This window comes from Mercenaria mercenaria, chromosome 17 (genome assembly GCF_021730395.1).
Source record: "Mercenaria mercenaria strain notata chromosome 17, MADL_Memer_1, whole genome shotgun sequence".
In the NCBI taxonomy this organism is placed as follows: Eukaryota; Metazoa; Mollusca; class Bivalvia; order Venerida; family Veneridae; genus Mercenaria; species Mercenaria mercenaria.
In genome coordinates, this window is record NC_069377.1 from 67,018,304 (window position 1) to 67,039,933 (window position 21,630).

The 21,630-nt window shown below is 35.8% G+C and overlaps 2 protein-coding genes across 2 annotated transcripts in view; one reads left to right on the forward strand and one right to left on the reverse strand.

Annotated features, from left to right (window-relative positions):
- Positions 1 to 1,727, reverse strand: part of LOC123536065 (uncharacterized) — a 69,587-nt gene extending 67,860 nt beyond the window's left edge. The window contains exon 1 of the mRNA XM_045318862.2: positions 1,399 to 1,727. The gene's annotated coding sequence lies outside the window, so the exon portion shown is untranslated. The remainder of the gene's footprint in view (positions 1 to 1,398) is intronic.
- Positions 1,728 to 8,084: 6,357 nt separating this feature from the next.
- LOC123537079 (zinc finger protein ZXDC-like) overlaps positions 8,085 to 21,630 on the forward strand; it is a 42,699-nt gene continuing 29,153 nt past the window's right edge. Inside the window, exons 1-5 of the mRNA XM_053528472.1 lie at positions 8,085 to 9,273; positions 14,663 to 14,727; positions 15,113 to 15,262; positions 15,832 to 15,921; positions 16,572 to 16,747. Of these exons, the coding sequence (XP_053384447.1) occupies positions 8,133 to 9,273; positions 14,663 to 14,727; positions 15,113 to 15,262; positions 15,832 to 15,921; positions 16,572 to 16,747 (1,622 nt within the window). The 5' untranslated portion in view covers positions 8,085 to 8,132. The remainder of the gene's footprint in view (positions 9,274 to 14,662; positions 14,728 to 15,112; positions 15,263 to 15,831; positions 15,922 to 16,571; positions 16,748 to 21,630) is intronic.

Consider the following 21,630-nt stretch of genomic DNA (forward strand, 5'->3'; position numbering starts at 1 on the left):
TGTTGTATCAGTTGAAGGCTTTAACTAGCAAATTGAAATACATGTATGCTTTTTTTCTACATGATGTATGTAATCTACTATTCAAGTATAATAGTATAAGAATCTTTAACTTGGAGAATATCATGGCCGGCTAGAGCGTATCTGTTTAGGGTATAACGAAGCGCTGCCCGAATTACCGCAAAATAGTTCTCTGTGATGTCATTTACAAGCACGAGAGTCATCTTACATGCCGGGGTTTTCCAGAACTGGTGAAAAGTCCGGTATGGCCGTTGTTAGTATTGTCCGAATTATGGAAATCATTGTAAATCTCAAGATTTAATTAATACGATATTCCATAGTTAAAGTGAAAGTTAAATTAAACATTCAAATTCAAGTTACAGTATACTGATTTCCTGAGTTTATCATGTGTTTCATTTCTCTTGAAAAAAGGCTTATCGAAATCAGAACTGTTTTCTTGCATTATTAAAATGTAATACCTTATACATAGGCGTAGGGGTGATATTTGTACAGGCACGAGTACATGTATATGTAGGCTTTCATTCTACTTTTCTAAAAATGTCTGAGATTTCAAAATTCAGAACAAAACTTTTTTCATGCATGAAGATATGTGGGCATATTGATCTTATCTGGTACAGACTATACCGTTTTAAACAAACTAAATATTATTTGGTTAAGTGCCCATCATGTAGGGCGGCAAGTAATAGAGGATAATTGTTGGTTTCGGTGTAATATCACGTTATAATTTCACCGAGTGGGCACCAAAAGTGATATTTTCACGAGTGGCGCAGCCACGAGTGAAAATAACAACTTTTGGTGTTCACGAGTGAAATTACCGTGATATTACATCGATACCAACAATTTTTCTGTTTATTTTATGTCTAAAACTCTACTTTTGTTGTGTTTATTTCAATAAAATGTCGAAATTTGCGGGAAATTTTATCAGGAAGCATCGCAAAGATGACGTCATTTTAACGACGTCATCGTCATATTGTTTCCGGCTTTCAGTACGCTCGGTAAACTTTTTGACGTTAATCCGGGTATCAGATTTGATAATTTTCACTGAGTGGCCAGTGAGTTTATCAGGATATAATTCACCGTTATATTTCGATAAACCACCGAAAAACATAAAATAAAATATAATAATCGTTAAAAGTAATAGTAACGGAGAGAAACCATGTCCGCATGTGTTATATAAATTGCTTGTGAGCAGTCAAAGGTTTATATAATATACTTTTATTTATTATAATCATTAATGGATACATGATTGATTTTAGCTTAATAAATCTGTCTTCAGTAACTGTTATACTTTCATTTATATTCCAAATATAATACAGATATTAAACATACATGTATAACAATGAAACATATGTACAGTTTGAAAGATCATTGTATACGTACCTTTATAATATTTAAGACCTGATTTTACTTCCAAAATTGAATTTAAACTATATCAATAACATGCCCAATATCAATATAATCCTTTTGTCAAAAGACAGTTTAATTTGTGGTATGTTTTTATCCACTGTCTGTGGTATATTGAACAACGAAGGTATTCCCAATTTTACATTCTATAGTATGTTTACATCGACCGGTTGGCATAAGAAACGAACATTTGCAGTATATATTTGGTGACATACACAACTTATGAATCAATCTATATATCTTAAATCGGCAATAACTAATGACTTGTATTGGTTTACAAACCGCGACTCGTATATGCTTAAGCGCTAATACTATTGAATTTTATCAAGAGCATGTATGCACAGGTTGATCGAGACAAAACAATATTTTGGAGTTTGAAGATAACTGCAAATTTAAGGTTAACAGCCCACTTGATAAGTGAATCCAACGATTGTATGTATAGACGAAACAAGTTTAAAAGGAATGATAAATTATCTCTATCTTAGTCATCCGTATGCTAAATCATACCTGTAATCCGTATGCTAAATCATACCTGTAAAATGCATATTGTTCGTAAAATAATTAAAATTGTCACATTTTCAAATTTACTAATTGTTTGCCCTTTTTCTTTAGATCGGACAAAGGCATTTATTTATTAATTACAAGAGGAAATCATCATGAAGTAGATATATCAGACTTAAATTATATCTAACTAATGTTATGATGCGAGAAAGATTTTTAATGGTAAACAAGTTCATACTACACATTAAGTTTCCTTTTGTTAAAAATGCTGCAAGCCACCTAAAAATTTTATTCTATGGTTACACTTTATTTTAGTTTATAGTAAAGTGTTCGTTTATTATAGTGTCACCCCTACTGAAAGGTCCAGCCAAGTTGGCTTACGAGTCACCTACATACATTGAACAGTATTACTTTCCGATTCCTAATCTTTTAATGCCAGGCACCAGGCAGGTAGGCAATCGGTAATAATTATTTAACTAGCTGGCGGCTCACCAACCGGTCTCTCTTCAGTAACAAGTCACGCCTCTGACAGGGCTCGAACCTTCGACCTCCCGATTGCGGGGCAGGTGCCTTATCCATTAGGCCATTGCAGCTCGGTTTATATCTTTGTGCCCAGCGGCGGATGTTACTTTGACGCAGTTTTGGTATACTGGGATCATAGCGAACATTCAATTTGACTACAACAGAATTCCACTTTAGCTGGTGCTAGAGATCGTGAGTGGTGTTGTACATTTCGTTTTGCCTTTGCGATCAGTGCAGATCATGATCAGCCTGCACGTCTGCACTGTTCGCTATTAAGTCAGTAAATTTTCAGTGAACACCCCTTTGAATTAGAAATGGTATTTCCCAAATTGAATAATGGACCAGTCCATTTTAGAAATTTAGCAGGGTAAAGGTTAAACCGAGTCTGCTGTTATTTTGCCTGGTTGAGTTTTATTTTTTTAAGATATGTTCTCAAAGATTTTATTTACTTTATAACTTTGTGAATTAGATTGTTTAAATTCTCCATTTTGTTACTTGATGCGAAATAGATATACGATTATTGAAGTACATTCTGTTTTACTTTAGATGTCATCATATTTTTCGTCTTGGCATAGAAGGGATTTTTGTGATCCTATGATCGAAATATCTTTCACTGAGTGAACGTATGTTGATGCAAAATATCGTAAGAACACTACCATTAAGTTCAGATCATGCATTTTGTACGTGCATTTTACATAAGTGATCAGAAAAATCAGAAATGTGTTGACAAAATTAGCTTAATGTTCTTTTTTGAGTTTTTGTTTTCAGGATGACTTACTCTTAACCATGTAACCGTGTGATATTTAATATTTTGCATAGCACTACTTACAGAGATATCATCATCATCTGTATTTCAAGCACAACACTGAATTTTGTATTTGGTACCAGGAATTCCTATTAAAATATGTTCGTAAATGTGAGGTAACTGATTAGTTTCTTTGTGTAATGTCCATATTTGATTCCTAAGATGAAGTTATATGAGCCGTGCCATGAGAAAATCAACATAGTGGGTTTGCGACCAGCATGGATCCAGACCAGCCTGCGCATCCGCGCAGTCTGGTCAGGATCCATGCTGTTCGCTAACGGTTTCTCTAATTGCAATAGGCTTTAAAAGCGAACAGCATGGATCCTGACCAGACTGCGCGGATGCGCAGGCTGGTCTGGATCCATGCTGGTCGCACACCCACTATGTTGGTTTTCCCATGGCACGGCTCATATATAGTTGATGCTTTCCAGATGGTAAACTACGTGATCGTATTCTTTTCTTCTTTACTTACTAGTTTTTCAATTTCCTTTCGCGTTAAAGTGTAATTCAGTAACAGAGTGTAACAGAAATATTATGGTGTGATAATATTACTGTTTGAAACAGTGATTTTTAAAAAAGGCATGTTGCCTTGTTCGCGCATGCAATCACCCTGTGGCAAATGGAACTACATTCTGCTCATAGACTCACTTATCACAAGGGGATCATTTCTAAATTTGCTAAGTGCAATGAAATCCTCACCAGTTATAGAATAGACACAGTTTCAGTTACCGCCGCATTCTAAATGATGAAAAAGCGAAATGAAATGCCTCATTTTGTACTGGTATTTCAAAAAGCAGAGAGTAGTCGCAGAATATCTCATAACGAATGATTCATAAAGGAGACATGGCACCTATCTTAGAAAAAAATCAACCTTTCATGCATATTCACTGCAGCTATTTCAGGTGTGTAGTACGGTACGTTTTATATCATTACAATGTCTATAGTTTTTGTCATGCTAGTAATAATTTGTACCTGTTAGGTACTATAGTATTTAGTTAGTAATTAAGAATTTAACAATGATTTTATGTTCCTTGCTTGTTATAATTCCTACATGGAATGAGTAAATTATCATGGACTACGAATTTGAGGCATATCACAATGCATGTGGCCATTTATAGAATTAAATGTAGTCTGTTGATTTCTACGTCTACATCGGCCACGTATGGTCACCATCAACAAAATGATTATACTGCCATTATTTAGATGAAAATATGCAAGAAAAAAGAGCGTAAGAAAATGAACGTAATTTACTGTGAAAGTTAGAACACTGGTTACTTACAGAGTTTTAGACCGAGGTGTGCAGAAGGCGTAAAAGGTCTCAATCGACCCTACTGACACAATGTCTTGTGATAGTTTGTTCCAGTATCTTATAGATATGGATTTTGAGAGAAACTGGTCTCTTCCCTATGTTTCCTCATGCAAGAAAATGTGAAAAGGCCTTATCATGTCCCGTTGCAACACGGCTATCTGCTAGGTAAATGCACGAGTGTATCAGATTTGTCAGAGACCAATCTTGTAGAGCATATTTAATGCGTACCTTTTCGTTGGACCTGAAGTGATCATAGTTAAAGTTGTGATGGTCATATTTTGTATGTCATCTTATTTTACCTATTGCTGAAAATAAAAAAAATATGAAAAAAAAGTTGTGATGTAGTTAGAGACGAATCTGTACCGTCCAATACTATTAAAACCCTACCAGTATTTCGCCGTCTGCTTCCTCCCCGCCACATCTGTCCAGGTCAGTCAGTCCGTCAGACAAACAAAATAGGATCAAGTACAAGATATTTTTCATGAAACTTGCCGCATGATAGATGGCAATATGTGTGTGTGTTCGGGTTTAACGTCTTTCTCAACAATTTTTCAGTCATATGAACGACGGGGATGGCAATATGGAGAATATGCACGTCCTATTATTTCAGTGCAATGAAGATGTTTAACAGATAATTATATAACAAAAATGAGTCAAATTGGAATTCTACGATAACTCAAAAAGTTTAAAATAGTTTTCACGAAACTTGATACATGGACAGATTGCATTACACTAGTACACGCCCTTTACATTTTCATGGCAACAAATATAAACAAGGAGCTGCGCTCAATAAACGATTGATGCCCCCAGTGGCATCCTTGTCGATAGATTTTGCACCTAAGTCCAAAACGAGGTCAAGGTTAAGGTCAAACTGAGGTCAGGTGATGTTTGAAGATGAGGAATGGTCACAGTTTACATCTGTATTAGTATCAATTCATTCTTGTAAGGGGTATTGATGCTAGACGAAACGGTCCCATTTGGTTAACCAAGAGATGGCCCATATAAAGAAACCTAAGTCCAAAATGAGGTCAACGTCAAGGTCAAACTGAGATCAGGTGATGTCTGAAGATGAGGAATAGTCACAGGCTACATCTGCTTTAGTATCAAGTCATTCTAGTAAGGGGTATTGATGCTAGACGAAACGGTCCAATTTGGTTAACCTCGTACGGACGGACGGACGGACGGACAGGACAATCACTGTATGCCTCCCGCATCAGTAGATGCAGGGGGCATAAAAATACGACAAAAATATCAATTATGTGGTATTGTAAAATGTACAAGATTTTTTTTTCTTTTCGTGAAAGTTGGTATGCATAGAATGCAACCAAGCAAAATAACAGCAGACGCGGTTTGATTGAGTCTGTTCATGACAGGTCATGGAAAGCACAACATCTATTACATAGAATGGAATCTTTGATCCAAAAGGATCAGAAAAAATACAACACTGAATCCATGTACAGCCGCTGCACTGCACTTAAAGATTGCTGTTGGTATAGTTAATAAATCTATAAGAAGATCCTTTGAAAGCATATGATGCATCCAAGCAATATAATAACAATCTCTGTTTTGACCGAGTCAGTCCATGAGAGGTAATGGAAAGTGCAACATACCTCACGTCCCCTAAGTCAAAAATAGCATATTAAGGCAATTTTAAGACAATTAAATACATCAATACATCTTGATACTGTTTTAATATATGGTAAAGAGATCATACTAATGTTAATTATTCAAAATGAAATATTCAGGCAAGTTGCAGTGTTTGGATATACATATCGCATTAAATTTAAGAGCTGTAGCGATAAAACTTTGGCGGCAGTAATCTATCTTAAACACGTCAGTGTGAGCTTCTGCTACTGACCGTTCTAATATGTATTATCCAGCATGCATATAATTTGTGTCTGTTTGTTACGTCTGTGTTTTACTATTGCATTCAATGAATTTGTTTATGTATATTTGTGTTCAATCTATGTGCACATATGTACATTTACATCTACGCTTACTTCCATGTAGAATGCTGCCTGGGTGACGGCACGCTTTGAATGCTACTTTTCCTTTTGAAATTTTGTCCTTTTTACAGAAGCAATTAACATAGCAGCTAAAATGAACAAATGATAATTAAAACATACATGTAACAAAAAGATTAAGCATCATAATTACATAATAAGGATACACAATAACTAAGCACTTAGCACTTGAACTTTTACATAGGATGCACAATCACTTTAATATAACAAAAAAAAAAAAAAAAAGAGTGGCAAAGGAATTTACACAGAAAACAATGGAAAATGATACAGCAAAATTCCCGAGGTATAAAATGAAATGGCAAATCAAACATTGCTGTAGCATAAGAATACAAACCGCTATGACAGGGAATGATTGACGCCTGCTGTAACCAATCAAAATAAAGAAAGCAAATAAGGAATAATATAACTGAAAAGCTAAACTGTCAGGTTTGAAGTCCTGTGCCGCTGTCTGCGTACTTCATTAAAAGAATAGATCAAATTAATGAATAACTAAAACTTATTGCAAAATTGTTGTGAAGTGCACATTTTACCATTCCATCCTGTGATTACATTTCTCAATTGTTTACTAAATCCTTTTACATCAAGTTCCAAAGAGTTTGGCTGTACATCAGAAGCTCTCCTTTCCAAATTGTTCTGTATTTATGGTTTGACGTGTATTATTTTAGTTTTTCTCCCACATTTTATCTAAAGTAAGCTGTGTAACTCAGGTGACAATTTTAGATATTTCATTTATCGTAGTTCGTTTCCCACTAATATGTTTTATCGACCGTTTGAAAAGCACTTCTTAATAATTCTTAAATTCATTGCTACTATTTAATCATCATCATGTATCCATGCAATCACAAAACCCTTGCTTAAATTGAATGGTTGAATGGTCTCGACTTTTTAGTATCAGCTGCTTCTGGTATAAAAATGCCATTGCTTGTTTTATATCCTTTCCATTGATCAAAAAATTAATGATATCATTTGTGTTTTAAGAAAGTTTAAGCCGTTAGAAAAACATCACAAAAAACATTTACAAAAAAAAACATGGACACTCGGCGTCTGCCCATCCAATTTGTCTTATCAGTTCTAAAAATAGAAAATACAAGGGATTTGTATACAAACACGATCTCTCCTATAGCACTCGATGGACAAAAAATGAAATGAAATATTTCAGTTTACTCAGTTCATTCCAGTTTCGGTATTTTAATTGTTACTGGCCAGCCTTTTTACAAATATTGTTATATGGCTGGCAGATTAAAGTAATCGATGTCCATCCGGCCTATATAATTACTTAACAACATAATTATTCACAAGAAATTGTATTACTATTAGTCTATTTAATACTAGTATTATGAAACGAACTAGTTTAAAAAAAATAAAAAAAAACGTTGAACAAAATGTGATGTCTAACATGCCTATCCATTGTATGCAATAATTTCGCATCTCATTGCGACTACCCTGCGTGAAAAATTGATCGCGCACCTGTTATGACGTCATACCTCGTGCCTCTGGAGCTTTGAATGCAAATGGCGAACCCCTTGTTGGAAAACCAGACGGGGCTGTAATGTCGCTTGGAGGGGTGCTGGATAACAAAAAACATGGCGGCGCCCATGTCGTGAAACATGAACCGCTCGAAGATACATGTTTACCATTGACAGAACGGTTTCTTGTCACCGAAACCCTGTCAGAAAACGAAAACAACGTGTGTGACGGAGAAAGAAATCAAGATGGCGACCAGAAGCTACATGACAATGATGAAAATGGTCTTGGTGAAAATTTGCCATTTTTGCCAGAGTTGGGGACCGACTGCCTCGATAGTTATGACAGCGCTGTGGTTGAAAACAATACCGAATGGTTGAAGGCAAGGTGTAAAAACTTTGGACAGGTTGAATTTGATATAACGCCACAAACAACTGGGGATGACACCCTTGATTTTCCTGGTATTTCAATTGACAGTAAAGTTATTCTGCAGAATTGTGAAAGTTATGAACCAAATTCTCATACGGTTTCAAATATAGGTGCTACTTCCTCAAATAAGAAAATATCAGATAGTAAATTAAGCATTCAGGGGAATGGATACGCGACTCCGTACTTGTCACTTCAAAGTGCACAGATTCCAGATGGAGATATCAGTGGCAGTTCGGTTACATTGCCAAGCTCTATGGATGCTTCGCTAGAACACGTGATTATGAGTGCTGTAGGGGGACCAAGTGCAGCTGATGTTACTGGTAGCAGCAATGAAAGCTCTTCCTTTGCAGACTTAAATATCTTGCAGCAATCAAAACTTTTTGTGAAAGATGGTATATTGTCCGTAATGCCAGATTCTCAAATTGTCCCATCTAATGAGGGCATTTGTATTAGTAGTGACACTGTTGTTCAGCCTAGCACTGCCTCTAGTCAGGAAAACTGCTCACTTTCACCAGTACAGCAAGAAACATTAACACTAGATGCATCAAATGTACAGAATGTTGCTAATTCGCAAAACTTGACTGAAAATTTAGCATTAACAACAATTTCTATAGCAACAGATAAATTAAGCAACCTCACTAAAATTCTAGTCAATACGAGTCAGGGCCAGCAAATGTACCATCTCAATATAGCAGATCTTACGAAGGCTCAAAACAGTAATGCTGTAGCCAAAGAGTTTGAGAAACCCACAGCTGTAGTCACACAACAAGTTCAGGCCCCTACCATATCTAATCAAAGTAAGCATACTTTTAGTTATTGCCAATACTCTTATTGATAACTGCTGTTGCTAGCATTAAATTATAGATTAATTTTGTATTCCTGAAATGGTTTGCTGGGGTTTTGCATGAATTATGTCCCTTCTATACATACTTAATGTTTTGATACACTTTATCTCTGTTATTACTAAATCCATTTGACACAGATTAAGCTATTATCTAATACATACATGCCATAATTTTTCAGAACGTTTCCGGGATTCTGAGTTAAAATTTCCGGGATTTTTACCTTTTGTCTGGGACATACATTGTGACTTTGGTATTCGTCTGTTTCATGCAAAAATATCGTAATATTACATGTAGTTTTGCGAGATAAACATTGTTCACTCGCTTAAAATGTTTTAATTTGCTGCAAATGTCGTCTAGCTTTCCAAGGGAGGTAAATACGTGTACGGGTAATACACATCTGTAGTTCGGCACGTGAATTTATTGCGTTCCCGAGGTGAACAGAATTAGGAGACTTACTATATACGAAGAATCAACCTGGTCATCGTGATTTAGATTCTAGCTAATCTGGTATCATTCTAAAGCTTAAACATTTATCTAATAATTAAATTGAATCCTTAAAGGAATAAAATATATCTTGTAAATAAAATCGCCAATATAAAATATTTGGAGTCGGGTCATTTTCCATGGGTCGGTCGGCAAAGGCATTCAATATTTTAATTTAGAATATGTGTGACAATCGATCTTGATCTTAAATAATTACAACCTTTTAAAATAATTATCGTTTAATTGACCGTTTTCAATAATCTCTTCCATAAAGGCTACATGTAGCTTTACCGCCAACGTGCTAAAAACAAAGAGATTTACGACTATTGTTCCTAATTTAAGTACCATAAAACAGTTATTGATTGCATAATCCTGTCAGTTCTTAATCAGGGTCATCATAATAACTGACTGTAACTTAATCAGTGGCATCAAAAGATCGTCGCGTGATCAAAGCGGACTTAATCAACACGTGTCCCACTCCAGGGCATGAAACTGATTAGGAATAAACAATTTGACACCGAGGACTGTTTATTGCGTAAAATTCAACAACTTATAGACAAAAAACAAGTTTTTTGGGGGATTATTTTTATTTGCTCCTGAATTTTTATTTTTCCGGGACATTTCAAGACTGTCCGGGACACTGGGACGAGTATGTAATTTCCAGGACAATCCGGGACGTATTACATGTATGTCTAATATCTGAATCCCAGTTTTAGTCATAAACACACCAGTGACAGCTCCAGCTTCCTCAGTCTCAGATGTGCCCAATTTCACAATCCAGCATTGAAATAGTCAAGCGCATTGTCTCCTGTGACAGCTCTTGTTTGGTAAACCAGTCTGTACTACGTAGTAAAGCAGACTGCATTGAATATTTTAACTTTACAGTTTGCCTCGGGGTCACTTGACGGGGTAAACTCTTCAAAATAACAAAATAATATGCTTTGTTTGGAAGGAAAGCACTGGGTCATCTTTTGAATATTAAAATCTTAAGCAGCCTGTACACTACGAATGTCTTTTGTGAAATGGCTTCACAAACATGACTCGGGTTTTTTTTAGCTTGGATATTCAAAGGTTAAGGAGAGCTATCAATGTTGGGCGGTTAAAACCGCCCCCGGTTTTAACCAGCGGTTTTAACCGGTTAAAACCGCCCCGGTCAATACTCCCTGAAGTGGTCAATACCGGTCAATACTGGTCGATTGGTCAATACTGGTCAATTAGTCAATACTGACTGTTAAGATATTTTGCAGAGTTTATGAACAATTTAAATAATGACTGTTGAGCATTTGGGGCTTGATGAAGGTATTTGCATGCATTATATTCAGTTCAAGCAACCAAATTAATACTCCCAAATTAGTCAGAAGTGGTCAATTTGTCAGCACTGGTTGATACTGGTCATTATACTGCTAATTTAACTGAACTTCATTTGTAGAAAGTATTTCATAAACTGTAGCAGTCAAGTGTTTGATTCACAAGTGATAAATCTAATTATTTTAACTGGTATTTAATTCAATGAAAAATTGCTGCCTACAACTGGACCCTTTGTGGTTTAATTGTGTTTTGATAGCAAGTGTCACATTGCCTAATTGACACCCATGTCTTACAATATACAACAGATTATATGTTGCAGGCCTGTCTATCTAGTCACTTATTAGCTCTTATGATCAATAATCCCACTGTATCAATGAGGTGCTTGAACATGGTAACTTTATCTAAAAAAAATTAGTTTTGCAATTCAAAGTATTCAAATGACCAGTATTGACCATAATATGTGTTGATCAGGGATACTGTGTAGGACCAAAATTTGAAATGACCAGTACTGTCCATTTCAATGAGTGTAATTTATAGTAATAATTTTTTAATTAATTCAAAATTAGGCTATACTTTAAAGTGATAAAAGCATTTAACTAGTATTAACCTCTGACCAGTCTAAGTATATTGTCCAGAACTGAGCCTGACCAGGACATATTGCCAAGGACCAAAACTGAATCGACCAGTATTGACCATCAATCCACTATACTTTTTAACAAACAATATTTTGTATTATTCAGATTGCTTTATAATTTTTACATTACTGTTACATCTCGTTCTAATCTGTTAATGTGCATTATGTAAAAGTGTTGAATAAACCAGTATTGACCACCCAAGAGTGACCAAGTATTGAATCGACCAGTATTGACCAGTATTGACCGGTTTTAACCAGTATTGACCGCCGGCCCGGTCAATACTCATATTGACCGGCTTTTTGCCAACATTGAGAGCTATCCTATTCCTACTTACCACGGCATCAGCGTCACACCTTGGTTCTAGGGATTTTTCTAGAGCGGAATAGAAGGGTGCAGCATCCTGCCCTTTTTCAGCGCCGCCCTTCTGCCCTAATTGCCTTCCTTCGCCATTTTGCCCTTTCAGCACCGCCCCTTTGACCATTGTCTAACCAAACTGCTGTCAATCATTTTATCAAAATATCAGAACTCCCAAATAATTGTCAGTCGATACTTTGACACACGCCAACTACACAGGTGATGTTTATTTGCCCAATGCGTGTACATGTATACGGTAAGGAGGAGACAATTAAGCGTGACGACCCAGCGACAATTAGAGCACATAGTCTGCTGCTTAATAAATGCCGATAATTTATTTACTGAAAAAGATTTTTTTTATCAAATTCAGTTGTAATAGATTAATTATCTTTATGTTTTGATTAAAAGACTCGGACCAGATTTGCGTAACACATGAGTAAATTGTAACAATTAGGGCCTACAGATGTTTATCTAATTTGATAATTATGATAATTAGATAACTTGATGGGTCTGAGACAAATTGAGTCAAGGAAAATGTTGTCCATTCTCGTAACAAGACTCCAGTTAGCCAAGTTTCAAACAACAAAATCCTGTTAATCCCAGATGGAATGAATTTTTGATTTTGCTAAAGAAAATGCTTGAAAAATAACTGTTTTTACTAATAAATTTTTGGAAAAACCAACCCTTTACTATTTTTAGTAACATTGATGTCTGCATCTCGGTAAAATTTAAAGAAGATTAGAACAGCAGGTATATTGTACATTTTTATTTGTGAAAATCTTGCATAATTCATACATTTATGAAAATTTATTGAACAAAGTACCAAAAACTTGTTGACAGAAAGTCCATATACCATTAAAATCAATTTTATGTCATATTTTCGCGACCGAAGTTTTTTCTACTTTTCAAACAGTTCCACTCTAGTTGTGTTAACTGTCCTGAAAAAACATTCCAAGTGAAAACAAAAGTTTAATCATGGCAAAGGAAGATTTGGAATATTTCTGCAAGGTCTGTCCAGAATTACATTTTTTTCTGTATTGACACCTTATTGTCTCGGACATAAATTCTGTAGGAGGTACGGATGCTTTATAGTAATGACCTGAAAGTAAAAATATGTAGGAAGACATGAGAAATAACAATCATGATTGCATAAAGGTAGATATTGTAATTGGTAACATTTTTAAAAATAAGGCACAATACATATATTTTCAATAAGAAAATGTACCAGAGGTCATCTCCAGGAAATTTTCTTAGGGGAGATCCGCACACCCCCAGCCCCCTGTATTAGGTGATTACTTCCTCCTGAACCCAGCACTTTTTGGGTCAGTGTGCCCTTTACCAGTTGCCACCCTGCCCATATCAGTGCCTGACTGGAGCACTGTCAGTAATCTTGCAGTCAATTTGAAAACCATTACTCAAGTTTGTTTATAAAATATGCTTATCATTAATAATTACATGCAGTTTGTTTTATATTTGCATTCGTTAATTGTCTTTTAAGTCTTCATGATTAAAAATACTAAAAAATGTTCATTTCTCCTTATCAGTTATGTTACATAACCTTCAAAAGGGTTTTTTTTCGGCCGTTTTTATAGCCGTTATTCGGCTATATTCCCAATGCCAAAAAGTATGTATTTTTCCCAAAATGAGTGCAAAAATTCCCAATCTACATTCTGAAAAAAATTTCATCAAAATTGCACAAACATTGACCAAATTATGGACAATTTTGTAATGGCAGTATGTGTAAGAGGTTGTACAATGTGAAATAAAAGTACGGGAAAGTGCTTAAACACATCTTTACTATATCCTTTTGGACTAAATATTTCCCAGTTTGGAACATTTACGCGTCAAAATTCCCAATTTTAGAGGTATAGGCTATGTTCCCAAATTAGCTAGAAAAAACCCTGTTCAATGTAGACATAATAAACAATTACCATGAAACTGTGCTCCATACATAATGTAGTTGTCCCAGACAAAGGTGAGCAACGCGCAAAGTGCACACTATATCTATACAGAATTTTGTTATGCCGACAAATAAGTATGAAAATATGAGGAGTGCTATTGATAATGTATAACCGTCGACAAGTGACAGCTTCAACCCATTCTTTAAAATCTGATGTAAAAATGAAAAGTGAATCAAATGTACATTACGATGAGGAGACAAATGCTAAAATTGCAAAACCCGACCGACTTTCCGATAGCTACTTTTACTTGTGACGTCATTTTGGTTTTCACCTGTCAGTCAAGATTAACTACTGCTGCTGTTCTTTATTTATCAAAACATTATGGGATTTATATAACAAAAAAGTAATGATATATCTAAATGAAATTGTTTGACATTGTAAAACCTCTTTTTAATAATTATACACACATACGTATATATTTTGGAGAAGCTTCGCAGCTTACTACAAATGAAAACTACAAACTTTTACGTTTTCATGGTAGCTGGTTGTTTCGCGATTACAAAATTCTGCAGAGAAACACTGACCCCGAAAGTCACTAACTTAAATAGTGCGAAACCATTTCCAGGTTTACAGTATGTAAACGCTTGTTTATTCTTTCAGATGTGTTATTACTTCCAATTCAAGATGGGGAGAACAGCAGTATGTTTTCTTTCACATCTCCAAAGGTACTTTTTCTACTTTCCTCCTTCTCTTCTATCTATGACCAGAGATTTAGAATCTGTAACCAATATTGAGCAAATGGTCAGTTTGATTTATTCACCAGTATGTGTTACCAAATTTTTGATATAATAGCTATTACTTTTTAGGATTCATCTTTCATGTTGTTAAAAATCTTCACACGTCTCATAGTTACAAAGTTATTATTTTTAGGGAAACTACACATATCATCAGTCCTATGAACTTTTCTATGAATTTGAGACAATTCAGATTTAAACTTGTATATTGTATATTTCAATGCTATGTTTTTTTTTTTATGACACGGTTAGCTGGAAATGGATTTAAAGAGGGGCACAAAGTCAAGTTTTGACTCTATTACATGTTAAATTCCAGGAGAAGACTGTGTCACCACCTGTTAGGGAGAGTAAGGCAAAACACGAAGCAATGTTTCTTTGTGGAGAAGAAAATTGTGGGAAACTGTTCAAAACTCTGCCAAAATTGCAGGTGCACTCCATGACTCACACAGGGGAGAGACCATTTAAGGTTTGTGGCTAGGTTCAGCTCCTGACTTAGAGTAAAATTGATACAAATTTGCGATGAATGCTGACTCTGGCGAAAATATTATAGATAGCACTCAGCTGTATTGTCTTCAAGATTATACACAACTAAATAATGAAACTGAGTTTGATGTATGATGAAAATAATAGCTTCTTACATTTATATCACTTCCATTTGTGTTAAGTTAATGAAGAGCAGGATTGAAGATCTTGCACAATTTATTTAAAAAGAAACATAAAACCTGCATAGAATTTTCTTTAATTGTTGATATTATAATTTATATAGAATTCAATAAAACATGCTAAAGATTATAAAGTAAGTTGTTTTTAGTTGTTTCATATCCTTCAGAAACCTTGCAGAAGTCAGTCAAGTTTAGCTTTAAAAGTGTTGTTATGTTACAATACAAGGTTTAAATCAATTTAGAATTTTGTAACCCAAGAGGCAACACCGCCACACATGGATTTCCATGCTTCCACCTAACATTGTGATATAATAGTTCAAAACAGCTGACAATTTATAGAGACTAATGTCTGTATGATACTGACTGTTTTCAGTGTTCAGAGCCAGGTTGTGATTGGGCATTTACCAAGTCTTACAAGCTTAAAAGGCATGAAGAATCTCATAAAGGAAACAAAGATTTTGTGGTAAGTTTTCAAAGATCATCCTTGGTACAGGTATAAGTGATTACTTTGTGGTCCTGAGGTAGCAATTTGATGAATTATCTAAACATAGTCTGTAACATTCTTGCAATGATGTCTTCAAAGTTTGGGGGTCGCAAGAGCTAAAAAATAGAAAAGTAATTTTAAAGAAACATCTCTTCCTGAAATACCTGATGGTATCGTTGAGACTCTGACTTCAGTCGCTGTAGATTCTTTTCTCAAATAGTAAGTGCTCAAGCAAATTTTTTCCCCTTTTGTTTTGTTTTTTTTGTCCTTTTATTTGTTTATAAAAGATAATTTTGAAAAGTCAAGGTGGCATCTCCGACAGTTCTTGTTTACATAGTTGTTCTGCTAACTTAAAAGTATGCATAGGTAGTATTAAATGATTTTTAGTATAACATGTAGAAAAAAAACTAAGAAATATATTTAGGTATTATGTACAAGACCTCAGATCAACAGCTGTTCTTCTTTTTTTTTTTTGAAAAGAAGTGACCACAAAGTGTTGTTCTTCAATGAAATATGATTAATTTTTGAAATATGCCAGTGAAAACATGTCTGTAGGGTCCCACTTGAAGTTTTGTTATGTACAGTTTTATATTGCTTTGTTTTCTTGAACTTCTTCTTTGATGTTTCAGTGTTCATATTGTCATAAGAAATTTACAACAATATACAACTTGAAGACACATATAAAACAACACAGTCGACCATGTACAGAAGAGTGTCCAGTTGAAGAATGCGGGCTCAAGTTTCAGACAAGACGAGAGCTAGACAAACATATGAAAACGCATGAAGGCATTGAGAAAACTTACAAGTAAGTTGAAAGTTTTCCTATTTAGTTTCTGTTAGCACTGATGAATTTGTAATTTAAAAAAAAGCATTGTCAGTATTATCCCACTGAAATTCTGACCTCCTTTCCTGAAGATTTAAAACTCTCTTACAAAGTTGAGATTTGTGGCCAGAACATTAATTTTAATGTGGGCCAGGGATGTCAGTTATCTGATTTATGGAAGGTTTACAGTATCCAGTATAGTAACCCTTAACATGCTAAATTTCTAAAATGGACTGGTCCATCATTCAATTTGGGCATTACCATTTATTCCATATTACTCGACATAAAATAAGAACATGTACCATTCTTTGTCTTTCATTTATCTCATTGTTATACTGTTAAATGTTTTAAGATCATATAACACATTATGACGAACAAATGACTTAAAATACTTGATTTCTAAATTAATATATTCTACATCTGCTAAGGTAAATGCATCAATAGATCTGAGAAAAACATTGAAAAGTTAAGTTGGCATGTTTTTGGCCGCTCTATCTTCAAGCGAGAGGAGACCAGGCGCAAGCATGAGACAACACACGATGCGATGACCCCTAAAAACCGCAGACGGCACCCAGCACACGGACCACACCCGAATGTATGACAGCAGACCTCAGCTCACCACGGCTCCGCACCAAAACGATGCCACGAAGCAAGTCAAGAGCTGCTACCAAACACTCAGTGCTAGAAAGCTGTCTGATATATGTCTGTGCTAAAACAAGAACGACAATATTGGCATTATTGTCCACGAAAACGGCACGCGTTAAATATTCATGAGACAGCCCAATTCTTCAGCTAGTAAAACTAAAATACGGACTGACCGGGCCTACCACACAAAACACCAACTGATGCACCCCAGACACACTTCACCTTGCAAGAAGCAACGCAACATAGGCACCACACAACATTATAGTGAAGCATTACAGACAACGGAATGCAACCAGGGCCTCACCAGTACCATTGTGATGCATTACAGACACTTCATATCGCAAGAAACAACGCAACATAGGCATTACCAACACTATAGTGAAGCACTACGGACAACGGAATGCAACTTGGGCCTCACCAGTACCATAGTGATACATTACAGACACAACCTAGGTTTCGCCAATACTGTAATTATTCACTATAGAAGCTTCACTACGCAAAAAAAGCAAAGCAACCTAGGCATCACCAGAACAACCACTTCACAAGCAAGCAACGCAATGCAACGCAATGCAATCTAGGACTCGCCAGTACTATAAGGACGAAATCCTAGTGACCCGAAGCAACTTCAGGTCAACCAACCTTAAATAGCAAGGTGCATCTTTTGCAATGAACAACCTTTGGTGCACTGTTTAAGACAATAATGCCCTTGTGATAGGCCCGATAAAGGCAAACATAGCTTCACCAAACTGAGCGGACCGTGTCCATAACTGACAGACAACAACGCAAATTACACTGAACTGTTCCGAATAAAATTCATCACACCAAACGCATAGATATATCTCTAGTTCGGCGTCTAAACCCTATAAATCGCCACAAAAAAAACACCCAACCGTTATTGTTTAGCAATCTAATTAACTCGATATCTCGCCTGATCCCCTCAATTCAACATTATTTGAGCGACAGTCCTAACATTTAAGGTATAATTACCGATTCATAAAAATTACAAAACACATAAATAACTGCCAGTGAGCCTTATCTTTTATCTAGAAGCTAAGATATAAATGAAAATACTAAGCTAAAGTAATACACAAGTTCATGTAATTTCTTCCTATATATTCTTTTACAGAAAATGTCTTAAACATTAATTTAATTTCCGATATCCTAAAGTAGCAGACAGTTCCAGTTAAAAACATTCTAACGAATGCTGTTATTTATCAACACAATACACCTGAATTCATAAATCGGGAACTATCCAAAAGTTAATTTCCAGGAAGTATCTACGGTACTTTGAAGTTCCTTCGACTTGGCTTCATCACAGAACATTCATTCGTAACTTCTTTGAGTATGATTATAATTGGGATATCGAGACTTCACAGTGTAACGTTGCACTAACAGCTCACTGGACATCTTCAGTAAACGCCATATAAGAATCTGTACCCTGAAAGTATAATACAAAACGCAGCAAATCTGACACAAATTTCTCCAGAATGTCAGGTCTTTCACCAAAAAAACTAAGTTAACCATAAAAAACTACTGCATTAGCAACTTTAGGGGTGTGGCGGGAGGTAAGTTTATCTTTACTGAACGACATGTAGAAGAACTGTAGATTCTGTCAGTCAGTGTATAATAACAGTCTATTCGCCCTTTCAGACGCAATGTGAGAAATCTGCACGGCTTTTGCTTTTATATCGAACAACTGGCTGTGTTTCTCGGCTCGCTGAACATGCACATCAGTACTGTATTAATAAAACGAGAACCAGTTCAACTGAATAATAAAGGCCGATTAATCCCGAATCCTTAGCAACTAACAAACATTTTAAGTCTCGAGGAAAAATGAAATTATTTTAAAGAAATAATTTATATTATTCCATATTACTCGACATAAAATAAAGACATGTACCATTCTTTGTCTTTCATTTATCTCATTGTTATACTGTTAAATGTTTTAATGATCATATAACACATATGACGAACAAATGACTTAAAATACTTGATTTCTAAATAATATATCTACATCTGCTAAGGTAATGCATCAATAGATCTGAGAAAAACATTGAAAGTTAAGTTGGCATGTTTTTGGCCACTCTATCTTCAAGCGAGAGGAGACCAGGCGCAAGCATGAGACAACACGCGATGCGATGACCCCTAAAAACCGCAGACGGCACCCAGCACACGGACCACACCCGAATGTATGACAGCAGACCTCAGCTCACCACGGCTCCGCACCAAAACGATGCCACGAAGCAAGTCAAGAGCTGCTACCAAACAGTCAGTGCTAGAAAGCTGTTTAACAAACACCATGCGTCCCGTCTCCTCTGGATTTATTGATTTTTTCCGCCACAATAAATTTTGCAAAAAATTATCCCCCAAAAAATCAACACAAAGAAAAATTAGACATTTACAGTTTTCTATTAAAGCATCTCTGTGACCGCGGCAAATCTCAAGTAAAATGCAATGAATCCGCGCGAAAGAAATTATAGCGAACGCATAAAAATATAGGTAAACATTCAGTCCACACGGCCAGCCAACCGCTGGAGTCGAAAATATCATGCGTTGTTACCGAAAGATACTGTAATATTTCTAATACGAATGATCAGTACGTACAGGACAAACTAATTAAGCGTATTGATGCACTTATCCCTAATAGCATAAATCTGAACAACATTTTACCGGGAAAAAAGTTGCTGTGGCATAACACATTATAGTGTGATTTGGTTTAACCGTAAAAATCTTAGGCAAACTAGATCTTAACAAAATAATTCGATGTTAGGTTATTTGTGACGTCAGAACTTCTGAATCACAGTAAGTAGTCATGAAAAGTTATTTGTTTTATTTGCGTGTATACCAGGGGTTCCACTAGACCTGAAAACCCAAGAGTCCCAGGACCCTTGGGCCCAAATTTTGAAGGGTCCTTTTCCAAAATACAGGAGTCCTGTCCCAACACATCCATATAATTGACTATATTTTTAGCTCACCTGTCACAAAGTGACAAGGTGAGCTTTTGTGATCGCGCGGTGTCCGTCGTCCGTCCGTGCGTCCGTCCGTAAACTTTTGCTTGTGACCACTCTAGAGGTCACATTTTTTGTGGGAACTTGATGAAATTTGGTCAGAATGTTCATCTTGATGATATCTAGGTCAAGTTCGAAACTGGGTCACGTGCCTTCAAAAACTAGGTCAGTAGGTCTAAAAATAGAAAAACCTTGTGACCTCTCTAGAGGCCATATATTTCAAAAGATCTTCATGAAAATTGGTCAGAATGTTCACCTTGATGATATCTAGATCAAGTTCGAAACTGGGTCACGTGCCATCAAAAACTAGGTCAGTAGGTCTAAAAATAGAAAAACCTTGTGACCTCTCTAGAGGCCATATATTTCACAAGATCTTCATGAAAATTGGTCAGAACATTCACCTTGATGATATCTAGGTCAAGTTCGAAACTGGGTCACGTGCCATCTAAAACTAGGTCAGTAGGTCAAATAATAGAAAAACCTTGTGACCTCTCTAAAGGCCATATTTTTCATGGGATCTGTATGAAAGTTGGTCTGAATGTTCATCTTGATGATATCTAGGTCAGGTTCGAAACTGGGTCACGTGCCGTCAAAAACTAGGTCAGTAGGTCTAAAAATAGAAAAACCTTGTGACCTCTCTAGAGGCCATATATTTCATGAGATCTTCATGAAAATTGCTCAGAATGTTCACCTTGATGATATCTAGATCAAGTTCGAAACAGGGTCACGTGCCTTCAAAAACTAGGTCAGTAGGTCAAATAATAGAAAAACCTTGTGACCTCTCTAGAGGCCATATTTTTCATGGGATCTGTGAAAGTTGGTCTGAATGTTCATCTTGATGATATCTAGGTCAAGTTCGAAAGTGGGTCACGTGCCATCAAAAACTAGGTCAGTAGGTCAAATAATAGAAAAACCTTGTGACCTCTCTAAAGGCCATATTTTTCATGGGATCTGTATGAAAGTTGATCTGAATGTTCATCTTGATGATATCTAGGTCAAGTTCGAAACAGGGTCATGTGCGGTTAAAAAACTGGGTCAGTAGGTCTAAAAATAGAAAAACCTTGTGACCTCTATAGAGGCCATACTTTTGAATGGATCTCCATAAAAATTGGTCAGAATGTTCATCTTGATGATATGTAGGTCAAGTTCGAAAGTGGGTCACGTGCCATCAAAAAGTAGGTCAGTAGGTCAAATAATGAAAAAACGTTGTGA